General features: G+C 41.0%; 2 protein-coding genes across 3 annotated transcripts; both read left to right on the plus strand.

Annotated features, from left to right (window-relative positions):
* Positions 1-275: 275 nt before the first annotated feature.
* flot1a (flotillin 1a) lies at positions 276-8,170 on the plus strand. Its single transcript, XM_072448208.1, has 13 exons — positions 276-411; positions 800-850; positions 1,361-1,436; positions 2,277-2,367; positions 3,180-3,323; positions 3,418-3,537; positions 4,606-4,701; positions 4,793-4,945; positions 5,027-5,208; positions 5,525-5,570; positions 5,683-5,820; positions 6,262-6,426; positions 8,133-8,170. Exons 2-13 carry the CDS (start codon positions 808-810, stop codon positions 8,151-8,153), a joined length of 1,275 nt encoding a protein of 424 aa, XP_072304309.1. The 5' UTR covers positions 276-411; positions 800-807; the 3' UTR covers positions 8,154-8,170.
* An 8,419-nt stretch (positions 8,171-16,589) lies between these two features.
* On the plus strand, positions 16,590-25,756 carry znf384a (zinc finger protein 384 a). Of its 2 annotated transcripts, XM_072448219.1 has the most exons (11): positions 16,590-16,747; positions 17,907-17,974; positions 18,284-18,575; positions 19,234-19,356; positions 20,021-20,175; positions 20,351-20,427; positions 21,237-21,461; positions 22,567-22,734; positions 23,116-23,194; positions 23,273-23,431; positions 23,508-25,756. In XM_072448219.1, the coding sequence occupies exons 2-11, from the start codon at positions 17,912-17,914 to the stop codon at positions 23,913-23,915; spliced, it is 1,749 nt and encodes a 582-aa protein (XP_072304320.1). In that variant the 5' UTR covers positions 16,590-16,747; positions 17,907-17,911; the 3' UTR covers positions 23,916-25,756. The 2 variants fall into 2 exon arrangements, with proteins under 2 accessions (XP_072304320.1, XP_072304321.1); XM_072448220.1 differs by lacking the exon at positions 22,567-22,734.
* The last annotated feature ends 192 nt before the right edge of the window (positions 25,757-25,948 follow it).

Raw genomic sequence — 25,948 nt, forward strand, 5'->3', positions numbered from 1 at the left:
TTATATATTTATTTTTTATAGCCTAGTTTCATGTGGGGCAATGCAAAAGGCATGATGGTAATTTATTTATTTTCTTTGCTTACTATTTTACAAATATTTTTTTATTTAAATAGGCCTACTATTCGTGATACACACATATTGCAAATTAATCCTAAATAACCCTTTTGTGACATTCATTCAATAAAAAGCGACCAAATAACTTCCTTATTTCTCCACCAGATGTCGCTGCTGTCTGTTGTGACCCTTTTGCGCATGCGCAGGTGTGCAGCGCTGTATTTACAGTGGCCGCGTCAGAAGGTGGTCTTCATCGGGGAAAACGGTGGAGTTGAAACGCTTATTTCCCCCACATTGCCACATTATTCCCATAACCTCGTGCCTTTTCTTACGTCTGTCGTGTCTTGCTCCGCGGTGGTGAGTTTTTTTACCCGATTGTCGCTTCATTATTACACAAATCATCAAATAGCCTGGATCCGGATGACAATCTGCTAGCAACAACAGTCAAATGATGATTCTAACTCAGCTTACGTTTTTCATTCACAAACGATGGTTCTAACTCGGCTTACGTTTTTCTTTTTCAAACGCTGTTGCTTTTCTTGTACCACTGCGGATGTTGCGCGTCGTTTATCATCATAAATTAGATTTGAGCCATCGCATCTGGTGGTCTGCTCCGTGGCCCCTCCCTGTCGTAATTAAAGTGGTCCGTGACGTCACCACATCCAGGCCACGAAATCGATCCAGTTTGTACTTTATAAAGGCTGATGATGATGATGATGATGATGTTCCTTTCCTTTCTTTTCAGCCAGGAAGATGTTTTACACCTGTGGTCCCAATGAAGCGATGGTGGTCTCAGGTATTCTGTTTAAAGGGGACACATTTTGCAGATTCGACATTCATGAGTGTTTTTTACTACGTCATAACACACCCTTATGTTGTATTTTGATTGCTTCATTCATGTTTCAGGCTTGAGTGCTCAAAACATGTCTGCTTTCACCCTCCCCCTATCTCCACCTACCGTTCTGTAATTACATGCAACAAAATTACACATAAATACAACATTTAACGACAAGAATAAAGCAGTTTCCCAAGCGCTGCACATGACATAACTTAATAATATCTTCAAACATCTAAATGGGTGTGCCACCTGTTCATCGTGTTGTGTTGTGTGGAAAGTTCCATTGCATTTGTGTAATTGCAGATGCTTTCATTGTCTATAAATACGAGGAAAGGGGCTGTGGCGTCACCTGCTTGTCTCCGTGGCGATAGATAAGATTAAAAGCCAGGAGAGAAAGGAGACGAGCAGATGGCAGACCCGTCACCAGAAAAGATAAACGATGAACCGTCCTGTGTGTTTCTGCTGCAGGTTTCTGTCGCTCTCCGCCTCTGATGATCCCTGGTGGAAGAGTGTTTGTCTTCCCGTGCATCCAGCAGATTCAGAGGTGATTCAAGGATATTTACACGTTTACGTTCTGTTGATTACATCTCGGTCTGTGGCTCTCAGATGCCACGTTTTCTGAATCATTTAGAGCTGCACGACTTGGGATTCAGTTCACTTGTGCACATCTTAAACACATTCATTCAATTTCATGTTTCAGTCGAGATTAAAATAGAAACTGTAAAACTATGACATGTTTCAGGACATTTTATTACCTAAATATTGATGCTTTTGTGATTTATAAAGTGTATTTGTATTGGATAACTGTGTCAATAAAAGTGGGAGGGTGTATTATTGTTCTGTAGATATGCGCAATATGAATATCGAGTACAACTTATACAATCAAAACTTAAAAATTACAGTAAAAAGAGTTAAAATATAAGATTAACTGAGCCGTCTCGTGTAAGTGTCTAAACAAGAGCAGGAAGTGATAATCCAGCTCATTTGTGGTTAATTTCTTAGTCCGTTCATGTTTTGTGCTCGACTTGAACCTCAAACAAGACATTTACAGACACGTTTTTTTGCACATTCACGAGTTTTGGTAAAATATCGAGAATAAATACTGAGAAAACATTCATATGTGACAATTCAAGTTACAATTTAGATGTATCGTGTAGCTTGTTTCCATCAGCTGCATTCTTCTTTTGAACCTACTTAAGATAGAGTCAATACAATCTCATTATCAATAACACTTTGAACACATCCATTATGTATCACATCACATTGTATTAACTCTCATATGTCAGAAATATAACCGTTCAGTTTAGCCCTTTGTATCCTGCAGAAGGTTTTATCACGGTGCGCTTCAGCCTTTAATCCGTGTCTCGTGTCTGTGTCTCCTCAGGATTTCTCTGAACACTCTGACTCTGAACGTGAAGAGTGATAAGGTCTACACTCGACATGGAGTGCCCGTGTCCGTCACGGGCATCGCACAGGTCAGTGAGGCTCAGGCACGTGGTTTACCAGAACAAGAGAGTGTGAGAAAACAGGATTATTAAATGTATTCAGCAAAAACAATAACAAGGATGATTTTAGGATTAAAAGGAAATTAATTTAACTAATCGGGACAGACATTATGTTTTACCAATACTGAATGAGAACCTCAGTGGTTCCCACAGGTTTATACTGAGATTATGCACAAGCAATACACATTTGAATAATTTTATTTAGTACAATTTACGGAGAATAAAGGTCACTTTTTGTCTCTGCTGATAAAAAAAAAAACTGTTTAGAGGTTAGATCTAGTTACTATATGTTTATGATAATACTTCACACATAAAGTTTAATTTGTATTAGCAGGTTTTTTTAGACTATGAGGGCAATAATTGGACTATGGGGGCCCCTAAACTCTCCATTTACAGTCAACACTAGTGCCTTTTAGTTTACCCTAGTCAAGGACAATGTACAGTGACATTAAGCCAATAAAATCAGATTATTGCTGAATAGTCAGTTTCTCCGATTACAGGATTGAATTACATCCAGTTAGAAATAAGAACGACCCACAGTTTCCACTCTCACACATCATCACTCATAAACACTATACAAACACATCAAAAAACATAAATAATCTTAGAAAAGACATAGTTACCTGTGCATTTCACTATTGCTCTATGGTCATAAAAGCACATCCTGATACATAAATCTGATCGTTTAAACTTCACTGCGTTATGTAAACCAGGGCGATATTACCTGTGAAATAACAGTTGCATTATTAGCAGTAGTGTGGACTCTCTGTTTCCCTTTGCAGATGAAGATCCAGGGGCATAATAAGGAGATGTTGGCTGCTGCTTGCCAGATGTTCATGGGGAAATCTGAGCCAGAGATCGCTCAAATCGCCCTGGAAACGCTGGAGGGGCATCAGCGCGCCATCATCGCCCATCTCACTGTGGAGGTGACACGGTTACTACTGCTCAGCAACGACAACACTTCATTCTACGACTATACAAATAAAAAATGCCTTCATTTCTCATATTTCTCGTTTCCAGGAGATCTACAAAGACCGTAAAAAGTTCTCGGAGGAGGTTTTCAAAGTGGCCTCCTCTGACCTGGTCAACATGGGCATCAGCGTCGTCAGTTACACGCTCAAAGACGTACACGACGACCAGGTGAGTACAACTGCCTTATTTATTATGTTAGAAGAAATATATGATGCAAAATTGACTTTCTTGACTTTCCTTCATCTTAAATGTTTCTGGAGTTGTAATTAGCTTCAGTCTCTCGTCTCATAATCCTGTTTCCTAAGTCCTTTTCCTAGCTTTGTGACTTCTAGGTAGAGATTCAGAAGTCTCCCGCGCTGTGTTTGAGTTCATACATAATTGTCATTTCAGCAAATCTTTACAACTGTGTGCTTAAAGGTGGTATGGACGATCTTTTTCAGCAATTTTTTTTATCATATTTCCTCGTGGCGTGGATAAATCATTTGTCCTGCCACGTATCAATCCTAAAACGCACCTATCGTTCACCTGCAGCCGCGTGCGGTTCGTACCCACGTTTCCGCGTGCCTAAGCGCATGGATCTATCATAATATAGTTCCCTCAGTGTACGGGGCAAAATGAAGACGGAGAAAGACAGTTCGAGCTGACGCAGAAGTGGACAGAAATCTACGGGAGACGAGAGATGTGAGGCGCTCCGTTGCGCTAATAAACAAATGCACGTGTGTGTTGTATCAGTCCGCACGGGAGAGTGCGCATGCGTTCTTCCGCCTGCGTTCTCAAATCGCCGAAAAATCGTCCATACCGCCTTTAAGCGTACGTGACTGTGGCGATAGCTTTTGTGTATTGTAATTCCCTCTACTGCCAGTAGAGGGCGTTCTAACAACTCTAGATATTCAATACATGCATTATTTTCAGTTCTAAAACATGAGATGCCTTGAAACAAAGACACTCAAGAGCATGTTTAAAGGAAATAACAAACAATTTGAGCAGTTTGAGAAGAGTAAAAAATAAAACCAGCTACAGGCTATTAAGCATTGAGTTTTTCATTCATTAGTTCTTACTTATCTTCGAATGATTCTTTCTGTTCACCTCCGCTCATCCCTGTGCTGCATCACATCGTACTGTAGCCCCAAAGCACTCAAAATCAAATCGAGTCGCCTGGTTTTAAGGGGCCGTCATGGCAAACGATAAAACAATAATTAAAACATCTTTGTGTTTAAATATCCTTGTTGTTTACAGGATTATCTGCACTCTCTGGGAAAAGGACGCACGGCCCAGGTCCAGAAAGATGCTCGGATCGGAGAGGCTCAAAACAAGAGGGACGCCGTGATCAGGGTGAGACAACAGCCAAAGAAATAATCCATATGAACTACTGCGCGTTTATTCTTTCGCATGAATCACACGCTTTCGTTTTGTGACATTACAGGAGGCCCACGCCATGCAGGCCAAGATCTCGGCCCAGTATAAAAATGAGATCGACATGGCCAAAGCTCAGCGGGACTACGAGCTGAAGAAGGCCGCGTACGACATGGAGGTGAACACTAAGAAGGCCGAGTCGGAGATGGCGTATCAGCTGCAGGTGCGGTGCGGTCCAAGAGGAGAGCGAAAACAACACACAGAAATAGTTAACGGTGATTTATTTCAATGTTTTTTTTTTCAGGTGGCGAAGACCAAGCAGCGCATCGAGGAGGAGCGGATGCAGGTGCAGGTGGTGGAGCGCAGTCAGCAGATCACGCTCCAGGAGCAGGAGATCACGCGCAAAGAGAAGGAGCTGGAGGCCAAAGTGATGAAGCCCGCGGACGCCGAGCGATACCGCCTCGAGAAGCTGGCCGAGGCGCAGCGGTGAGTGAGGGCGGCGTTTGGGGGCGAGCGTTTAGAAGGACTGGGCGCTGTAGACACGCCTTTTTAACGCCGGACAGACGAGGGATTGCACCGACTTCATCAGTTTGAACAGTTCGGAGCGGTCCGCATTTATTGCTCGCTTTCCTGCACGCAAACAGCACACTTCCTGCTTTGTTGAGAATAAAACACATTATAATCAGTCGTAGACAGCACGCGGCGGTCTCATTTTGACCCTGAAAGCTGCTTTTACGATATATGGTAAAACAGATTTGACTTTATTGCATTATTTGATGTTTTTCTCTATCTCTCTGTCCAGTCTGAAGTTGATCATGGAGGCTGAGGCTGAAGCGGAGTCCATCAGGGTGAGTCTTGTGTCCAGTACATTTCTGCTGTTGTTTAATGATGAACGCTGTAGGTTCTTTCCCTGTTGCACTGGCGCACGATGATGCCGAAGGATTCATCTGTGTTCTTCAGATTAAGGGTGAGGCCGAGGCATTCGCTCTGGAGGCCAAAGGTCGCGCGGAGGCCCAGCAGATGGAGAAGAAAGCAGAGGCCTTTAAACAGTACAAGGACGGAGCCATGGTGGACATGCTGCTGGAGACACTGCCCCTGGTGAGACAAACGCACATTTAAAGTACATTTATTTACTCTTAGCCCTTATTCAAACCCCATTTATACGTGAGGCTTATGTAGATTAACTTAATTACTACTTGGACAATGTATATATACTTTTTTATGTGCAGAAAATTCATATTGAAAGACATTTTTATTTGTTTTTAATAAAGCAAAAAAAAATTGCATCAAAAATTTGGATTGATTCTTTTCTTGTCTTTTTTTCTCGCCTAGTTCTAATTTTGTTATTGCCGTAGCTCAACAATACAATATAAAAAATGAACAGCACATATGTTGGAACGGTAATGCATAAAAACCCTTTGTCCAAACCACTAGAACAGTTGATAAATATGACTGTGATCGTTATGTCTGCCTTGGCTCTGTATTTTTGAATTGCTTTGCTCTTAACCGTGCTCTACACCTGAACTCTCCCTCCTTCAGATGGCGGAGGAGATCAGCAAGCCCCTGTGCATGGCCGAGAAGGTGACCATGGTGTCCAGCGGCAACGGGGACGTGGGCGTGGCCAAACTGTCGGGAGAAGTGCTGGACATCATGACCCGGCTCCCGGCCGCCGTGGAGAAGCTCACCGGGGTCAGCATCTCACAGGTGAATCAAACACACGCACAATAATGCTTAAGAGTGTAGTTCTGATGAAGCTTGAGGAAATGTTGCCCTTTGTATGTGATTTTATTTTGTTTAAGTGAGTGTCTAGATTTGATCCTATAATATGTGTCATAGTACCAACAATTTGTGAGTAAGAAAGTGTTGGTTCTAAGGATAATAACTGGTTAATAAATGCTTTGTTACTCTAAATTGGATTAACACAATCTAATGTAAAAACAAAACAAATCAGTAGAAACAGAAAAATACTCAACAAAAGCTACTTCTGTCTTTGTATTTAACTAAGTGCATTTGCATGGCCAGTAGAAATCAGATAAGTTGAATCATTTGATAAGCCGATAGTGAGATCTTTTTTGATTTTTGTTGTGTTTTTGATTTATGCACGAGATAAATCTGATGGTCAAAAACATCTAGAGTAACCAACGTGTGTCAAAGTACAATTTAAAAGTCTTTAACATTTGTCTTTCATTTTCGTCTTTGTCACATTAGTTTGCCCTTTTCCTCGTCAAAATCTGCACAGGAAGAAATCCGAAATCAGATCATATTACTCACGTCACATGTACCTGTCCTCGTGACATTTCAGTAATCTGATCACTCCGGAAATCACATTATACTCAAATTTTTAGTTTTCATGCAAACATTAACCTGGCTCTACAACTACTACATTAACCTAAACAGTAACCTGGCTCTACCTACTACTACTACTACTACTACTACAACTACTACTACTACTACTACTACTACTACTACTACTACTACTACTACTACTACTACTTACTACTACTACTTACTACTACTACTACTTACTACTACTACTACTTACTACTAATACTACTACTACTACTACTACTTACTACTACTACTACTACTTACTACTACTACTACTACTACTACTACTTACTACTACTACTACTACTTACTACTACTACTTACTACTACTACTACTACTACTACTACATACTACTACTACTACTACTACTACTACTACTACTACTACTACTACTACTACTACTACTTACTACTACTACTTACTACTACTACTACTTACTACTACTACTACTTACTACTAATACTACTACTACTACTACTTACTACTACTACTACTACTACTACTACTTACTACTACTACTACTACTTACTACTACTACTTAATACTACTACTACTACTACTACTACATACTACTACTACATACTACTACTACTACTACTACTACTACTACTACTACTACTACTACTACTACTACATACTACTACTACTACTTACTACTACTACTACTACTACTACTACTTACTACTACTACTACTTACTACTACTACTACATACTACTACTACTACTACTACTACTACTACTACTACTACTACTACATTAACCTGAACAGTAACCTGGCTCTACTACTACTACTATTACCACTACTACTACTACTAACAATAATAAAAAAACTGAATAATAAGAACATTGTAATAATAACAATAATAATAACAACAACAACAACAACAACAACAACAACAACAATAATAATAGTACATAGAGCATTTTTGAAGATACTCAAAGAGGCATTACAGTGAAGGACAAGCACAGTGCAAATAATTTTGATATTTATGAAGTACTTATTAGTTATTGTGTTTTTGTGTCTGTAAATACTTGATTACTGCATCTGTGGCTGACTCATTCCTCGTTCTTTATTCGCAGGTGACTTCTCGCACGGGTTAAAGAAAACCACGCCTCCCGCAGTCCCACCGCCTTGTCTCTGCTGTCGGACCCTCCTCACACTTCTGTTCATCTCCACAATCATCACCTTCAACATATGTAGCCGTTTCTCAGGTTTAAACACGTACATATATCTTCAAATGTTCACGACTCCACCCGCAGTTTGTACTCGTGGGTGGAAGGCCGCGTTTGTTGTCCTTTCACGTTTGGATCGATCGCGTTAATGTTTGGGCTGCACAATATAAAAACATACCATATTTTTGAAACGCTACATTCAGTTCAGCTTGATTAAAACAAAAATGCAAATGAACCAAACAAGTTAAAAGGCCTGTACCTGACTTTGGACCGTGAATGAAGAGCTTATTTCAGAATGGACTGACTGACTGACTGTTTAACCAATCCACGTGGTCCTCATTCAGCAACACTCCCGATTGGTTAAAATAGTTTGTTGCTTATGTTTTCTTCTTTTTGTGGTCCTCATTTATCAAAATAGCATTCACAAATTGCTGCTTTTACAATATACTGCATGGAGTAAAGGCATTTTCCTGAACCAGAGTAAATAAAAGTCAGTTATAGACCTTTTTAATTAAGACAAATCTCTGTTCGATTCAGAAACTTTAATGTGGTGATATATTTAGCCAAAATGTTGCAGTATATTGTGCAGTCCTGTTAGTGGTGTGTTAAAGATATCTCTACTGTTTTTTACTCTTTGTTTTTAAAAATAATTTCCGTGCCCATTTTCCTCACCTTTGTGCATTTTTAGGCCCGAGCGCCACAAGCTGGCGAGAGGCCTATTAGTCTCGTAAGGCCGTGCGAAGCACGGCTGCGAAAGTGCGCACGTAGTGCGCACTAAATTGAGCGCGAAGCGCTCGTCCACTTCCAAACACTCACTAACGCACTCCTCCACTCATGCACGCCCCGTGCATACTAATTAGTTGTAGGAAAATGGAACATTACCGTTGTAAACGGGCGAAGCCCGTGCAAAAGTTCGCACTAAACGAGCACTTTACATTGGGATGACGACCGCGAAAGCACTCATTTGCGCTAAGTAGCTCACGAATACGTTCCCCATCTCTTGCATGTTCCGTGCATATAAGCATGTAATGCAAAAATTGAACATTATTACTGTGTAGAGGGCCAAAAACACAAAGTGGGCGGAGCCCACTCAAAATTATCGAAAGTACCCGTCAGTGACCAGGGACCCACACCATGAGGTAGGAAAGCGCGTGCGCTTTCCGAAAAGGTATAGTTTATGATATTTGAAAAATGGGAAACATTGTTTTCGCATCGGAATATTTAGGCCCGAGCCCCAGCAGGGCGGAGGGCCTATTGCTCCCGCAACGCTGCCGAAGGCAGCGTTGCAACTGTCTGACCAAACATGCGGGCGCAGCCCGCATGTTTGGTACCCCGTCGCCCCTGGCAAGTACAGTGAACTAGCCCATGCCGAAGGCATGGATCATGCATACTTACTCCTGCTATGACAGAAATAGTCAACAATTAGTGAATGGGCGTAGCCCATTCACTAATTGTTGACAACAGCAGCGCAAAGCGCTGCATTCCTCCAAAAACCCTCCTGGCATCGTCCCGTACGCGAGAATCCATGCCGCAGGCATGGGCCATGCTTGTATCTGCTCAAATCAATGGAAGTCTATGGGGAGTGGGCGGGGCATCCCGACGGAATAGGGAGTGACGAGCGCATAAGCGCTCGTAATGATGATTCCACCCCATGGCGGCATCGGGAAGGCTTAGAGCTTTCAAACGATGTATCATTTGTTGTTATAGTGGAAACGGCTATATTGTTTTTTTATTGTTCTTCTTCTGCGCTTTGAGCTCTAATTTGACCCCCTGAACATGCTCAAAAACTCACCAAACTTTGCCCAAAATTCAGAATCGGCGAAAAATTTTGTTTTTTCTGGGCCATTTTTTTTTTCGTTAAAAAATGGCGCGACAGCGCCACCGACAAAAGTCAAAATACATTGCGCCTATGGGAGACGCCCCGAGGTCAACTTTGTCGTAAAGCTACGAAATTCGGGACACGCATTCCTCTCGTGAGGACAAACAAAAAAAATCATTGTGGCCACGCCCCCAGACTTACCCTATGGCCGCCATCTTCCTTTGAAAATGAAAACACGCTGTGTTAGCCATTTTGTTCACGTCAAACTTTGACAAACTCCTCCTAGGGCGTTTTGCCCACCGACTTCAAAATCGGCGTACGTCCTCTGGACAAGTGGGGCATCTAAAGTTATCCAATTTTTTGAGATACCTTTTACGGTCTGTGTGCGGCGCAGCCGCAAAGTTGGACAACTTATTTTGGAATATTGCAGATCTAAAAATTGCTCCCATTTGATCAAAACGAGTCCGATTAGGACCAAATTTGAATCAGTTGTTAAACTTTCTAGTTTGGACCAGTTTATGATGACAAAATTGAAATGGGCGCGATAGCTCCCCCTACAGAGTGACCTTTAAATTAACATTGAAGGTCAAAAATTAGTTTTACCAAAATGTTCTAAACTTTACCCAAAATTCTATTTTGGCGTCCCGATCAAAAAAGCCAATCAGACAAATGCCTTATTTTTTACGGCGTAGTCGTAGCGATGACATAAACCTCCCATGTTATCCCTATGGGAAAACCGCAAAATCTCTCAAATATCCACATTTTTATGTTTCACACTTTAACGAACTCCTCCTAGTGCGTTTTGCCCACAAACCTCAAAATCGGTGTACGTCCTCTAGACAAGTGGGGCATCTAAAGTTATCCAAATTTTAAGGATAACTTTTACGGTCTCTGTGCGACGGAGCCGCAAACGTTTCCCAGAATTCTGACTATTTGGCCTTCAGAGTGGCCTATAAACAATAGAGTTTTTCCAAATGACATGATATTTTGAAATAAATTCTAATTTGCCATCCTGATCATAAAAGTATGAGAGCCCAAGTCATATTTTGTGCGGCGTAACCGTAGCGTTGACAGAAACATCCCATGTTATCCTTATGGGAAAATCGCAACATCGCTCAAATCACCACATTTTTACGCTTCACACTTTAACGAACTCCTCCTAGGGCGATAGCCCAATCAAACTCATATTTGGGGAAAATCATCTACACAAACGGGGCATCAAAAATTAGTCATATTTTGATATTAAGTGGTACGGTCTCTGTGCCGTGGAGCTGCAAATATACTGTCACAAATGGGAAAACGCCAAATCTCTGAAATGTTCACATTTATGCTTCACACTTTAACAAACTCTTCCGTGGGCGATAGCTCGATCAAGCTTTACTTTGGGAAATATCATCTACACAAGCGGGGCATCAAAAGTTATCCATATTTATATTCTGAGTGCTACGGTCTCTGTGCGGCGGCGCAGCAAATTTGACTGACATTTGTGTTAATTTGCAATGGATTGGCCATGTCCAATGTGTCGCCGTCTGTCAAGTTCTTTTTTAATTCAACACACAATAAGGGCGCCATCTTTATCAAGTCGAAAGCGCAGAGTCGGAAGGCCGGCGGCCCGCGAGGGCCGTTGGATGCCGCTTGCGGCTTTAATTTTTATTATTTTTCTTGTTCTTCTGCTTTTTGATCTCTAATTTGACCCCCTGAACATGCTCAAAAACTCACCAAACTTTGCCCAAAATTCAGAATCGGCGAAAAATTTGATTTTTTCTGGGCCATTTTTTTTTTCGTTAAAAAATGGCGCGACAGCGCCACCAACAAAAGTCAAAATACATTGCGCCTATGGGAGACGCCCCGAGGTCAACTTTGGCGTAAAGCTACGAAATTCGGGACACGCATTCCTCTCGTGAGGACAAAAAATATGTATTATTGTGGCCACGCCCCCAGACTTACCCTATGGCCGCCATCTTCCTTTGAAAATGAAAACAAGCTGAGTTAGCCATTTTGTTTACGTCAAACTTTGACGAACTTCTCCTAGGGCATTTTGCCCACCGACTTCAAAATCGGCGGACGTCCTCTGGACAAGTGGGGCATCTAAAGTTATCCAATTTTTTGAGATACCTTTTACGGTCTGTGTGCGGCGCAGCCGCAAAGTTGGACAACTTATTTTGGAATATTGCAGCTCTAAAAATTGCTCCCATTTGATCAAAACAAGTCCGATTAGGACCAAATTTGAATCAGTTGTTAAACTTTCTAGTTTGGACCAGTTTAGGCTGACAAAATTGAAATGGCCGCAATAGCGCCCCCTACAGAGTGACCTTTAAATTAACATTGAAGGTCAAATATTAGTTTTACCAAAATTGTCTAAACTTTACCCAAAATTCTTTTTTGCCGTCCCGATCACAAAAGCCAATCACAAAAATGCTTAATTTTTTACGGCGTAGTCGTAGCGATGACAGAAACCTCCCATGTTATCCCTATGGGAAAACCACAAAATCTCTCAAATTACCACATTTTTATGTTTTACACTTTAACGAAGTCCTCCTAGTGCGTTTTTCCCACCGACCTCAAAATCGGTGTACGTCCTCTAGACAAGTGGGGCATCTACAGTTATCCAAATTTTAAGGATAGCTTTTACGGTCTCTGTGCGACGGAGCCGCAAACGTTTCCCAGAATTCTGACTATTTGGCCTTCAGAGTGGCCTATAAACAATAGAGTTTTTCCAAATGACATGATATTTTGAACAAAATTCTAATTTGCCATCCTGATCATAAAAGTATGAGAGCCAAAGTCATATTTTGTACGGCGTAACCGTAGCGATGACAGAAACATCCCATGTTATCCTTATGGGAAAATCGTAGAATCGCTCAAATCACCACATTTTTACGCTTCACACTTTAACGAACTCCTCCTAGGGCGATTGTCCGATCAAGTTCATATTTGGAGAATATCATCTACACAAGCGGGGCATCAAAACTTATCCATATTTTGATTCTAAGTGCTACGGTCTCTGTGTGGCGGACCCGCAAATATATGTCAGAAATGGGAAAACAGCGAAATCTCTGAAATGTTCACATTTACGCTTCACACTTTAACAAACTCCTCTAAGGGCAATAACTCGATCAAGCTCATATTTGAGGAAAATCATCTACACAAGCGGGGCATCAAAAGTTATCCATATTTTTATTCCAAGTGTCACGGTCTCTGTGTGGGGGACCCGCACATTTGACCGACATTTGTGTTCATTTGCACTGGATTTGCCATGTCAATTGTGTCGCCGTCTGTCAAGTTCTTTTTTAATTCAACACAATAAGGGCGCCATCTTTATCAAGTCGAAAGCGCAGAGTCGGAAGGCCGGCGGCCCGCGAGGGCCGTTGGATGCCGCTTGCGGCTTTAATCTTCTTCTTCTTCTTCTTATTCTCGGGACCAACCCCCCTATTTTTCACCCAGTGAACATTGACGAAAAGTCACAAAAATTTGCACACCTCTAAAAATCGTGCCTCTCTACATTCTGGCTATTTCCCTTTTCTAAAATAAAAAAAATTGGCGCGTCAGCGCCCCCAAATGTACCAAAAATGCATTGAGAGATGGGAAATGACCCAAAAAAAATCTGATAGTAGAATCATGAAATTTGGCGCAGAGGTAGATGGTGACAAGAGAAGTAAAAAATATTATTACGGCAACGCCGTCCGCCCAACCAAATGTCGGCCATATTGCTTCAAAAATGGCTAAACATGATTTTGGAGTTTTTCCAAACGTCATACTTTTACGAACTCCTCCCAGGGCGTTGGGCCTAAAAAGCTGAAATTTGGTGAAAATGCTACTGAGGAGTGGGACATCAAAAGTTATCCAAATTACATTGATACCTCTCACGGTCTCTGTGCGGCGAAGCCGCAAACTGTAGCTAGAATTTCAGAAATCTCCCATATTTAAAATTTCTGCCGTTTGCGCAGATAAAGTCCGAATTGCGTCAAATTAGAATCAGTTGTTAAACTCTTTGCCCTAAACCCACTTGAAGTGAAATAAATTCATTTGGCGCCACAGCGCCCCCTACAGATTTTATATGGAGGTTAAATGTTTAGTTTTGCGAAATTATATGAAATTTGACACACAACTCAATTTTAGCATCCCCATCAAAAAAGTCAATGAGAGCCATGTCATAATTGTTATGGCGTTGCCGTAACGATGACCGAAACCTTCCATGTTATTCCAATGGGGAAATCGCCAGAACATGTTTACACTTTATACTTTCACAAACTCCTCTTAGGGCGTCAGCCCTATTAACCTGAAATTTGGTGAGACTCATCTTCAGGGGTGGACCATCAAAAGTGATCCACATTTTTATTCAAAGAGTCACGGTGTCTGTGCGGCAAAGCCGCACATTGTGCCAAGAATTCAAAATAAAATTGCTTTTTGATGGTAAAACAAAGGGGAGAAGATGTGACAGCGTCACAGATTCAGCAGTAGGCGCAATAAAAGGACAATTGGGGCGCGTTAGCGCCCCCTCCTCTTGCGGCGTGGCGGCGGCGTGGCGAGGGCCGATCATTGCCGCTTGCGGCTATATTTCTTATTATTTTTATACTACTTTAGTGTCTGTTTTGTCCCGCTGTCTCGTCTGTAACACTGTCATTACTGTCTGTGTCCACTGCCTTGCTGACTAACCGAAGTGCATCTTAAGTGTGGAAGGTTTGATTACTAATGCTAATGACACTAATCGTATGCAAGAGGCTTCAGCTTTATATGCTGTGTGAAACAAAACATCATCTAATAGCGCTAAACATCTTTTCTGTTTTCTCACTGCTCTGTCTTATTGTTTTGTTTGATATTGTGAAAGTTTTGGGCATTTTAAGACATGACTCTCTTCGTTTGCAACGTTTTGTCCACATTTTCTATGTCACTTTGAAATATGTTCCACTTGTAAACAACAAAGTAAGTGTGGGATTCTTATGGCATATGTAGCAAGACGAGTATGTGTCAGTTTTGTAGTTTTAAAATGTGTTAAAATAGTTCTGTCGCCTGTGAGTCTCTTTAGAACTGAAGTAAATACAAATCTTGACTGAAGTGTAAGTTAAAGATGCACTGTGTGATTTGTTCTGGTGGTGAGTCTGCCACCTGCTTGTCTCCATGGAGATGTCATGGCTTTGCATGGAATATTCCACAGCATGACATTCAATCTTATCTAGCTTATCTAGGTGTTTTTGTTACTTTACTGATTGGTTTAATGCCATACTGTGGAACAGTCCAGGCAAAGCAATTATATCTCCATGGAGATAAGCAGGGGGCAATCATTACACCAGAAAAGTTCCATAGTGCACCTTTAAGCACTAGCAGTGACGCCTTTTATTGCAGCAACCCTCTACCTCGGCATAAATATTTATCACATTAGTTAGTAAAATGAATTTTCAAGCGTTTATGCATGACACAAAAATGTTTCTAAATTACGTATATATTTTCTGAAGTTATTTATTTTTCTGCACTAAATAGTTACAAACTTTGATTTCACAAAAAAAGCAAATTTATTATCCATATATTTTTGGATGTGATATTCTGTATGCTGCTTTATTGTGGAACTCTACAATTGTGATATTTGAGTTTTATTTATTTATTATTCATAGGCTGTATTGTGGTATGAATTAATTGTAAAATGGTTAAATATGTTTATTATACTGTAGCACTGTTGAAATTCATATTCATCACACTAACCAGTATATCAAAAATGTCATCATTTAATTTATAATAGACCCAGGTTTATTATTTGTCCTGTTTAATGTGTGAATGTAGTGCCCTCAATAAAACACATGATAAAAACACAGTACGATGTGCTCACCTTGTCTCTTTATTTATTATTTATTTATTGATATATAGTTGTAGTTTTGCAACTTCTGTTAAACTATCCAGAAAAACTTAATTTTAACATGAATGTTCCTGATTTACTGTTTTTATCATTTCTGTTAAATCTGTTGCTTGATTTTCTTTGAATATACCTTTTTATTGTTGTTATCTGAAGCATCTTTGAGTGTAATGCAAAGTGTTAGCCTATATGAACAAAATGTATGATTGTTTATTTAAAATAGAATAGAATAGACAAGTACTTTATTTTATACGCTGTCTGAAACAGTTTAATAAAAACAAAATAGCATCCAATCCTAGCCAACAGTCTTGTGATTAATCATGCACTTAATTATAACGTGTGTCTTTGTTTTCCACCATTAACACTTTGTAAAACATAAACTGCATTCTTCTAAATACATAATATACACTGATGCACCAAACTATGATGTTGTTGACATATGTGTGTAGTTAGCAGAAAGCACATTGTCAAACATGGGAAGCTCTTTCAAAACAATGACCAAAATGGTTTACGAAAATGTTTAACTGCTGAAATTTAAAATTATTTGGACCTATTCCGTAAATCTAAGGCAGAATTATATATTTGCATTACTTTAATCTCGTTCTTAAGAGCGGCGTTTAGTTTTAAAAGCGGATTTCTAGACGTTCTCGATTACTGTTTGAAAGCGTCACACCGGAAGTGCGCCGCTCACAGTCAGTGTGGCTTTACGACGTCGAGGGGCGCTGGAGGGTAAAGGAAAAAAACGAAGAAAAAAGGGAATATCTGAGGGGTCTGATCCGAGGGGCGGATTTGGACAAAGTTTCCCAACTGTCCCGACCCGAGGAAGCTCCGGGGGGCCGACGGGGACCACTCCTGCCGGTAAATCACAGTGGCGTCGCCCGCGAAGTGTTAGTTTACGGTTATTTCAGCCTTGTCTGCCTCGTCCAGCCGCCGGAAGTCTGCACGAAGCTGCGTCTCTTGCACAGCCACGGCGTCGACGCTTTTTTTTTTTTTTTTTTTTTTTTTTTTTTACCCCACTCTGTTGTTTTTTTTATCCGCCACTTTTTCTCTTTTTTTATTTTCTCTCCGCGAGACGAGCAGGAAGCGAGGAATCAGAGCTTGGCGAGCAGGGATGAGCGCGTGTGCTCCGCGGCGTCTGCTCAAGCGTTTGACCAGGGCCTTCACGTAGCTAGTGCAAGCCGCGAACAAAATTGAGAAAATTAATGGAGGCAAGTTAGCTAGCTCCCCCCTTGTCTTGCGGCGGTGTCACCTGCTAACGCTAGCCCCGGTGCCCATTATTACCCTTCACTCTGGGCAAGGCTTGCACGTCCACAAAGTAAACTCATGCATTTGACTTCTGCCAGTGTTTTGCAAAGTGTACGCGGTCCGTGCAGCGCGCGCGGCTCTCGCTTTGCTAACAGTGCGGTAGTTTTGACACAACTCTCTCTTGTCTCTCTCTCTCGGCTTGTGACGCGCGTGACAGTGTCTGATGAGTGACAGGCACGTGAGCTCGTCTTCGGTCCCTCTTTGTGCAGAGGACAGCGTGTCCATGTCGCGTCGTCATAGTGATAATGATGATGATGATGATGATGCATGCGCAACTGAGCCGGATGTGTACCTGTGTTTGAAGTTAATAACGCGTGATCGCAGCTTAATGACACAGACGTTGACGTGTTGTTAAGCTTTTAAGATGTGTTTTTTTGAATCGTACATGTTAGAGTTCAAAAAGCAAGGGCTCTAAAGGCTCTTGTGCCCCAAAGATTCATGGTCCTCTCACATCCTCTTCTTAAATTCTTCTTAAGTTTTTAAACAAGTCCCTTTATTATAGTCGAAAGTGTAATTTGATATAATAGTTGTGCATTTTCATTCTAAAATTGTACATTGCTCGAATTACTGACTCAGAAGACAAGTATAAAAGAAGCGAGTGAGTGACTGAAACGTGCTCGTATTGGGTTTGTTTCAACATAAAAGATGAAGTGATGAAGGAGGTCGAGAAGGAGGACAGGTGTTTTCTAAGTGTGTTGCTTTTTAATTACAGAAATAATGGACGATTCCCATTTCAACTCGTCATACTTTTGGTCTCCCGTCCCCACAGTACAAGGACAGGTAGAGACAACCTCATTGTTGCAATTGTCTTGCAATACACACAATTTAGTTAAAAGTAACAACTGTAAAGAGTTTATGTTTGAAAAGATATATCCACATAGATGACTAAATCACAGGAGTTTGTTGATGACACACTTCCTGTCCTCTTTTCACCTCTTTAAACCCTCTGATACTTTTTACTTTTGCATCTCATTATTCTGTTATTCTCTCTTTTTTGTTTATATTCTTCTGTTCCTCATCTCTCGTCCACCCCTCACCTCTCCGGCTCTGTTCTTTTCGCACCCCTCGGTTTCCTCCTGCTCCCGACAGATCGAGAGCGCCATGTTCCTGAACAAGAGCAAGGAGCAGCTGGGTGCGGAGAAGCCCTCTGCTCCCTCGTTCCCTCACTCCTCGTCTTCCTCGCAGCACTTCTCCACGGCGGTGCTGACCATCCCGGGCTCGGGCGACTCCGTCACAGGGCTGCGCGTGGTTCCCAAACAGGAGGGCGGCGGAGCAGGGGGGCCCGCTTTAAGTTCGGCCGGGACACACCTGCTGCACCAGTCGCACACCTCGCAAAACGTCACCGTCGTGCCTGTTCCATCCACGGGTATCATGACTGCAGGTCAGAGAGAGACATGTCTATTCTGACGCTTATTACTTACTTATTATTTACTTATTACTATATTATTTTAAAAAGTGGTACTTATGGAGTCAAAACGTCCCGTTGCTTTGAAATTTACTGTTCTACAATCCTTCTAATCAGCTTTGTAGTAAAGGACCCTAATGTGATTGTTTGCAGTCCAAAAAACACATGTAAAACTTAAAATTCTACAAAATGTTTCAATAACTTCCAATAGCAAGTTTCAGAAAAAACATTTGAAATAAAGTTATAGGTCTTGTGCTCGTTATTAGCTCAGAGCTGATCAGCCATGTGCAGCTTTCAAACATGTAATATTGGTTTGTTTTCCTGAATCCTTTGTCACTGTTTAGCTCCTTTTATGAGGGTCCTAAAGTTTGTGGCCCCCTAGTGGGCTGGAAAGGTAGTGCAGGAGGAATCCAGTGGTTGAGATTTGCAACAACAAACGAAGGCGTAGTTTATAATATGGTCAAAGTGAAATATTCAACATAAACTCTTAAATCTTAATTCTTGACTTAGTGAATTGCATTTCTAGAGAAGAATGACACATGATTTTAATAAACCTGCAGCTGTAATGGTCATGTAATGTAATAGTAGTGAAGGTTATTTCTCTTCATCTCAAGTTTTATCGTTATTCTTTCAGCGGGTTTGGTCATAACGACTCCTCAAGGTACATTCGTCCCGACTTCCTCCTCTCAGTCGTTTGTGACGGGACATCCCACTGCCACCACCATGATCGTGTCTGCGCTGCACGCCTCGCACACAGGTAACAGTCTCCAGGGAACAGTCGTACTGAGGTCGTCTGATAATACACGGTTTCAGAGTCATTACAAGCCTGATGCGCCTGTTGATTGAGTGTTTAGTGGAGTTGTAAATAATAATTATATTAATTAGCACTCAATATAGATTTTTCAGAAGTTGCAAGTCGTTTTATAAATCAGTTCTCTCTAAACTCTGTAGTTGTAAGCTACTTCTGAGCCATGTCTGCCCTGTGCAAGGCTGTCAATCCACGCCATCAGCACCACTCCAATCACTAGTCAGTTAATGAAGGTGTTTTAAATATTTATTATCAACCAAATAAAGCTTGAAATTTCCTGGCTGATAGCTTCTAGAAAGAGAATATTTACAAATTAAGTAGATTGTTAATGAATGATTGTTTATTCTTTTGCCATTTTGATTTAATAATTCCACTGTCTTTGTTATAAAAAGGTCTTTTAGTTTGTGTTTTAGCGTCTATACCATCCAAATAACAATTACAAAGATCAAAATTTTGACTGATTCACTTTTTCTAGTCGACTAAACAAGATTAGCTATTTAATAATACTTTTGCAATGCATGTTTTCGCCTTGTTCCAGTGTGTGTGTAACCACTTTTCTACTGTTTCTCACAGTAGAAAAGCTTTATGGCCGTCCTCAAACTCTTCTTTTTAGACAAGAAGGACGACATAGCGTTGCCCCCTGCCGTCGTTATGCCCGCGCCGTCAAAGCGCGGCCGCAAGAGCAAAGCCATGATGGGCCGAGTGAGTGGGATCCTGCCTGCTGGAAGCGACGCCCTGATCCTCGCGCACCTCGCAGCTGGTGGACAGGTGAGCGGTCACTTCATGCAGTTTCTACTCTAATGTTCTACTGTGTGTTTAATCTCCTTTTTACTCTTTAAAGCCATTTCTACTTCCAGGTTAAATCGTTTTAGTGTGACCAGTGTTTTCCGTTTGAAATCAAAATGATCAATTCATCTTCTCTAATCCATTGTGTCGTTTACAGCATCACCCGGGTGATCCTTACGATTTGTCCAACGATGAAGACGAGCACACCAACAAAGACGGCCCAAAATCTTACAAGTAATAAAATAGTGTTAAACATCTCTGTGCACAAAGAATAGGCCCGTTTGCCGCACACTTTTACATTTACTTCACTGATATAATTATGAACTAACAGCATTCTTACTCAAATATATGCTTACTTTGCACAAAATGTATCATCTGTTTTTGTTTGTTTATTAAATGGAGGCAATGTATGTTTTTCCTACTATGTTCTTATAGTTTGGTTCTATGCACAGTTTTTCTACCAGTCTTTATTTATGTCGAGCACACTTTCTTACTAGATTTACCCTATTGTACTTCCTCTTAGTTACGTTCTCTTCTCATTGGGTCAGTTTGGTCATAACACTAATACCAGATGCTGATCAATGCTAAAACAACCTGCAGTCACATGTTAAGTCACTTTACTCAGACTCGTTACAAGAATAACATTTATAAAAAGGCTAATTATACTTTTCAATCTTAATATACCATAACTCTGAAATTATTTTTTGAGAATTTGAGAAGGACAATTGGCGTGTTTGTTTCCAATCACTATATAATTAACAAACAATAATTAACAAATACTGTCACATAATAATGAGAGTTGCAGAAGTAACTTAAAATTAAATAGAACGTAGTATTGATGGTGTAAAAATGACATAAATATGGTAAAATTTAACATTTCCTGAACAGTTTTAGAATGATCTAGAACTAGACCACATGATAATATTAAATTTGTTGTTTTTTTATCATAGTTTTGAGACGTTAGTATCGCGACAACACTCGTTTTCGACAGCTCGTTTTAGGTGCAGCTTCCGTCATCTCCTGATAATATTTCCGTCTCGCAGGTGTCGAATGTGTGCGGTCACGTTCTTCAGCAAGTCCGACATGCAGATTCACGCCAAGTCGCACACGGAGGCCAAGCCCCACAAGTGTCCGCACTGCTCCAAGTCCTTCGCCAACTCCAGCTACCTGTCGCAGCACATCCGGATCCACAGCGGAGCCAAGCCCTACAGCTGCACGTACTGCCAAAAGACGTTCAGGCAGCTCAGTCACCTGCAGCAGCACACACGGTACCTGTCCTGGTCCTGTGTGTGTGTGTGTGTGTTTGTTTGTTTTGTGTGTGTTTGTTTTGTGTGTGTGTGTGTGTGTGTGTGTGTGTGTGTGTGTGTGTGTGTGTGTGTGTGTGTGGAGTTTATGGCAAAATAACATCTAGTCTGGCTGATTTCTTGCTTTTGTTTATGAGTCACAGTTTCTTTTGCTTCACGCGTTTCTTTGCTGTTTCTTTCTTTCGCCGCATCTGTTCAAAGCCATTGTTTTTTGGGATGGTCCGATATATATAGTTTTTTCAGCTGAGGCCAATATAATAATTTATTTGAAAATCTATGGTAAGGCCCACCATTTTATTTTTAAAGTAAATAGAAGTAAATACATAGTAAAATTCACATAAACATAACAACTTTATAAAATAACTAATTATTAAAGAACATGTATTTTCTCACATGATTTTTTGTGTGCTTTTTAGATTTTTATGTAAACATGCAGTAAACTCTTAAGCTTCCATTGCTCATCAAAATCCATTAAAACAAAATTCTCAGCTGACTAAATCTGAGCCATTCATCGAGGCAAAAATCGTTTGATATCGGCCCGTCCCTAATTGTGTCCTGAAGTATTTCTTGGCCTTTGCTTTCACACAGCTCATATCCACTAAGTGTAAATACAAAAGGCTTAGTTCCATTCTTTGCGCCGCTTAGAGCCCACTCTTCAGTTTGCTTCCTCTGTGCATGTGTTGGCTGCTGCTTGCTTTCCATTTTGAACAAGAGGAAACGCTTCACTAGTGTGCCACTTACCTTGCATCAGCATTGCATTTTACTAAATGGCCGCGCAGTGTATCCATAGACGCACGCCAACAGGGCACACCAAATGGAGAGAGAGAGACTGCGAGAGAGAAAGGGGGAAGCGTGACTGTGCTTGCTGTATGTTTCTGTTCTGTGTTTTCATAACTCAGACACAGCACAAAGAGCACACTGTCACACTCGGTCTATGTGGTCATATATTTGTAGAGCTGATCACCGACTTATGCATGATTTAGTCTTAAAGTTTGGTCATGCTTGTAGCCTTAAAACCTCTCGCTGTTTCTCTGTGTTTCTCCTTCTCCATTCTGGTGTCCCTCACTAGAAACCACACTGAGGCCAAGCCCCACAAGTGTCCGCACTGCTCCAAGTCGTTTGCCAACTCCAGCTACCTGTCGCAGCACCTCCGCATTCACACCGGAGCCAAGCCGTACAGCTGCGCCTTCTGCCAGAACACATTCAGGCAGCTCAGTCACCTGCAGCAGCACACACGGTACTGCTCCAGGACCGCGGGGGCTGTCCAACGCGCTCGGGAGTGTAACAGGGTAGAACACGAGATGGTCTGTTGGGCTGAAATATACAAAGTATATACAAGTACAAAAAAAACAGAATCTCCAGTTTGGTCTTGTGGCTATGAAACCTGCTAATCTTGTAGTCAAACATGTTCTAATCGCATGGGATTTTTGTGTTTTAAACATTTGAGAGAGCAATATCTAGAGCTAAACTGTGTTCTGAATCTTGATTATATTTTGTTTTCAATTTCACTTCTTGTCAGACAAAGAAAGGGCAATTGGATATAATTCCAACATGATTCAGCTCCAGTGCGGTCAGACATTTGGAACAGAAAAATAACGCCACTTGTTTCCCTCATTAGTATCCACACGGGAGATCGACCTTATAAGTGTAACCATCCTGGCTGTGAGAAAGCTTTCACGCAGCTCTCCAACCTCCAGGTAACTTGTATTTATCAAATATTTGTCAGTCATTGTTTGAATATGTTAAATACATTTTGTTTTTGTTTTTTTAAACAGTCTCACCGTAGGCAGCACAATAAAGATAAACCGTTCAAATGCCACAATTGCAATCGTGGTTATACAGATGCAGCGAGTCTGGAGGTCCACTTGTCTACACACACAGTGAAGCACGCTAAGCTGTTCTCCTGTGGTCTCTGCAACCGCTCCTATACCTCTGTAAGTAACTCTACGCCCGCTACAATCTTTGGATATTATTCTTTTACTCATTGAGCCTGTTCTGTCCACGCTCCAGGAAACGTATCTAATGAAACACATGAGGAAGCACAACCCTGACCCACTGACGGTAGCGGCTACTGTGGCGGCTCAGCAGGCGCAGGGGCTCACTCCAGGGGCGACCGGGGGAAGGGGCCGAGGGCGGGGCCGGGGCAGAGGTGGCATGTCTGCGGCAGTACGAGCAGCGCAGCTCCAGAGTCAAAACAGTGCAGCCCAGAACCCAAACCCAGGACCTCCAGGAAGCTACCAGCAGCAGCCCACGGAGGCTGTGGTGCCGTGTCCCTTTGACCTGCACCAGTACAAGACTGTAGCAGCCAATGAGATCCAGTACAAACCAGTGACTGTGGCCGACCTGCCCGTGGTCCACAAAGACCTCTGCCTCACCGTGTCCACCTCAGCCATCCAGGTGGAGCACATGAACTCATAGGCTCCGTCTTCCCACGCCATTTCACAACCTGCAGTCGCACATGTACATGTACTCAGTTACTTTACTCTCACTCGTTACAAGAATATGTTATAGAAAGGATTGGATTGATTAGAAGCTAATTACATTTCCCACATTGTTTTGCCTTAAAGATGCAGCTTAATCTCAAAAACCATACCTCCTTTGAGAATGAGCACTGTGAGAACACAATAATCATCAATATCATTGCTCCGTCAGTGGTTTGTTTCCAAACATTACACCCTAATGTCTGGGGAGGAAATCAATAATGAACAAATACTGTCCCATAATAATGCGAGTAGCAAAAGTAACATGTAAATAGTTTTAGTCACTTTCCTATGGTTTTGAGTGATCTAAATTTATAAATGTAGATATGTTTTTAATGTGAATTTCTTCCAAATTATGTAATGGCATTTTGTAAGCCTTATCATGACATCCAATCGCTACCTGAAGCACAGTTTTGTCTGCTACTAAATTATGTCACCATTTTGTGGCCACTGTTTCTCTGGTCAGACTTTGTAGGTACTTGCTATTGATAAACAATGAGATTACTAATACTCCAATTCTAAGCTGACAGTTCTGCATAGGTATAATGATACTTTATCATTATAGTTTTACATCATACAGATGGTCATGTGGTCACACAATTCTTTGCATAACTTTAAAATGATTTAAAGCCAAATCAGATTAATGAAATGAGATTTCTGATGGCAGCTGTGATGGTGCGTGTTTAGTATAAAACACGAGGACTGGAGAAGTGTAAATGACTTTAAAAAGGACATTGTGCTTTGGAAAAGAGGATGGGAGAATGTAAATGCAAAAGGATAAATGCTGGTTGGGACTGAATCAGTTGTTACCTGAGCCAGAGTGTCCTTATTTACTCTTTGGATAGCAGAGATTTGAGCAGCCTCTGTGAAGAAGGCCAAAGTAGAAACTAGATGGATCCAAGAATGCACTAAAGTGGAGGGATCTGATGGCTCGGGATGGGAAGGGTCAATGAAAGCACTTGATGAAGCTTGTTCTTCGCCGCCTATTTTCATTTTCATTCTTTTTTTATATATACCATATGTATGTATTTTTATACCAAAAGAGGAGCGCTTGAAACCTGAAATGTGTGCATGAATGTGAAGGGAACAGAGAGAGACTGTTTTTCCATTATACATACTGTTCATGAGAGCCCACTTAAACAATGTTAAAGTGGCTGCTGTGGAAATAATGATTGTGATATAAAATGGCTGACAGGTACTGTTATCAATCTTTTTTTTTCTTTTTTTTTTAAAGAGTTTTTCATACATACTAGTAGTACTTTCAATTTGTACACACATTATCAGTCTGAGGCATTGCATTATGCTGTACATAAAATAAATGACTGGGTGAAAGGGACGTGCAGCAAGTCATAATGGAAATAAAAGGAACTAATCAGACTAACCAAATAATAGACCTTGCCTCGGGTCAGCCATTGAACTAATATTTCATAACATAACTATGTAAACAAGGCCAAAAATAATTCAAAAAGACATTGTTCTATTCAACAATCTTGGGACAATTGTGTAAATTGACCTGGGGGTTCTGTTATTCTAGTTTACCCATTTATAATGTTCCAAATAGCCAGGGCTGCAGGCTGTCTATGTGTATACTGTTTGTATGTCACTGTCTTTTTATGAAAAAATGACATTGAATACTCTTCTTAATGTTGTTATTCATAATTATATTCTCAAATAGCTGCCCTCTTATACTACACTCTTGCATATGCACAGTTACATAAACAGTTCATTTCAAAAGACTGTTTCTTCCCCTCAGAAGAATAAAATTGGAGATCAATTAAATTCAGTCCTTTTGTCATTTTTACCAAAATAAAGTTACACTTTGTCGAAACTTTGCACATTTAATCGATTGTTCCATAACAGGTTTGTCCTAACTACCCTCAAAGTAGAGGTACAGACAAGTGTTCAGTGGGTCATTGACACGGATTAATAAGGCCTGGATCATATTAATGCAGTGTGATGTCATTGATGTTG

Source organism: Eucyclogobius newberryi, unplaced genomic scaffold (genome assembly GCF_026437365.1).
Source record: "Eucyclogobius newberryi isolate DKJ021-1_F unplaced genomic scaffold, fEucNew1.0.hap1 SCAF_16, whole genome shotgun sequence".
Classification (NCBI taxonomy): Eukaryota; Metazoa; Chordata; class Actinopteri; order Gobiiformes; family Gobiidae; genus Eucyclogobius; species Eucyclogobius newberryi.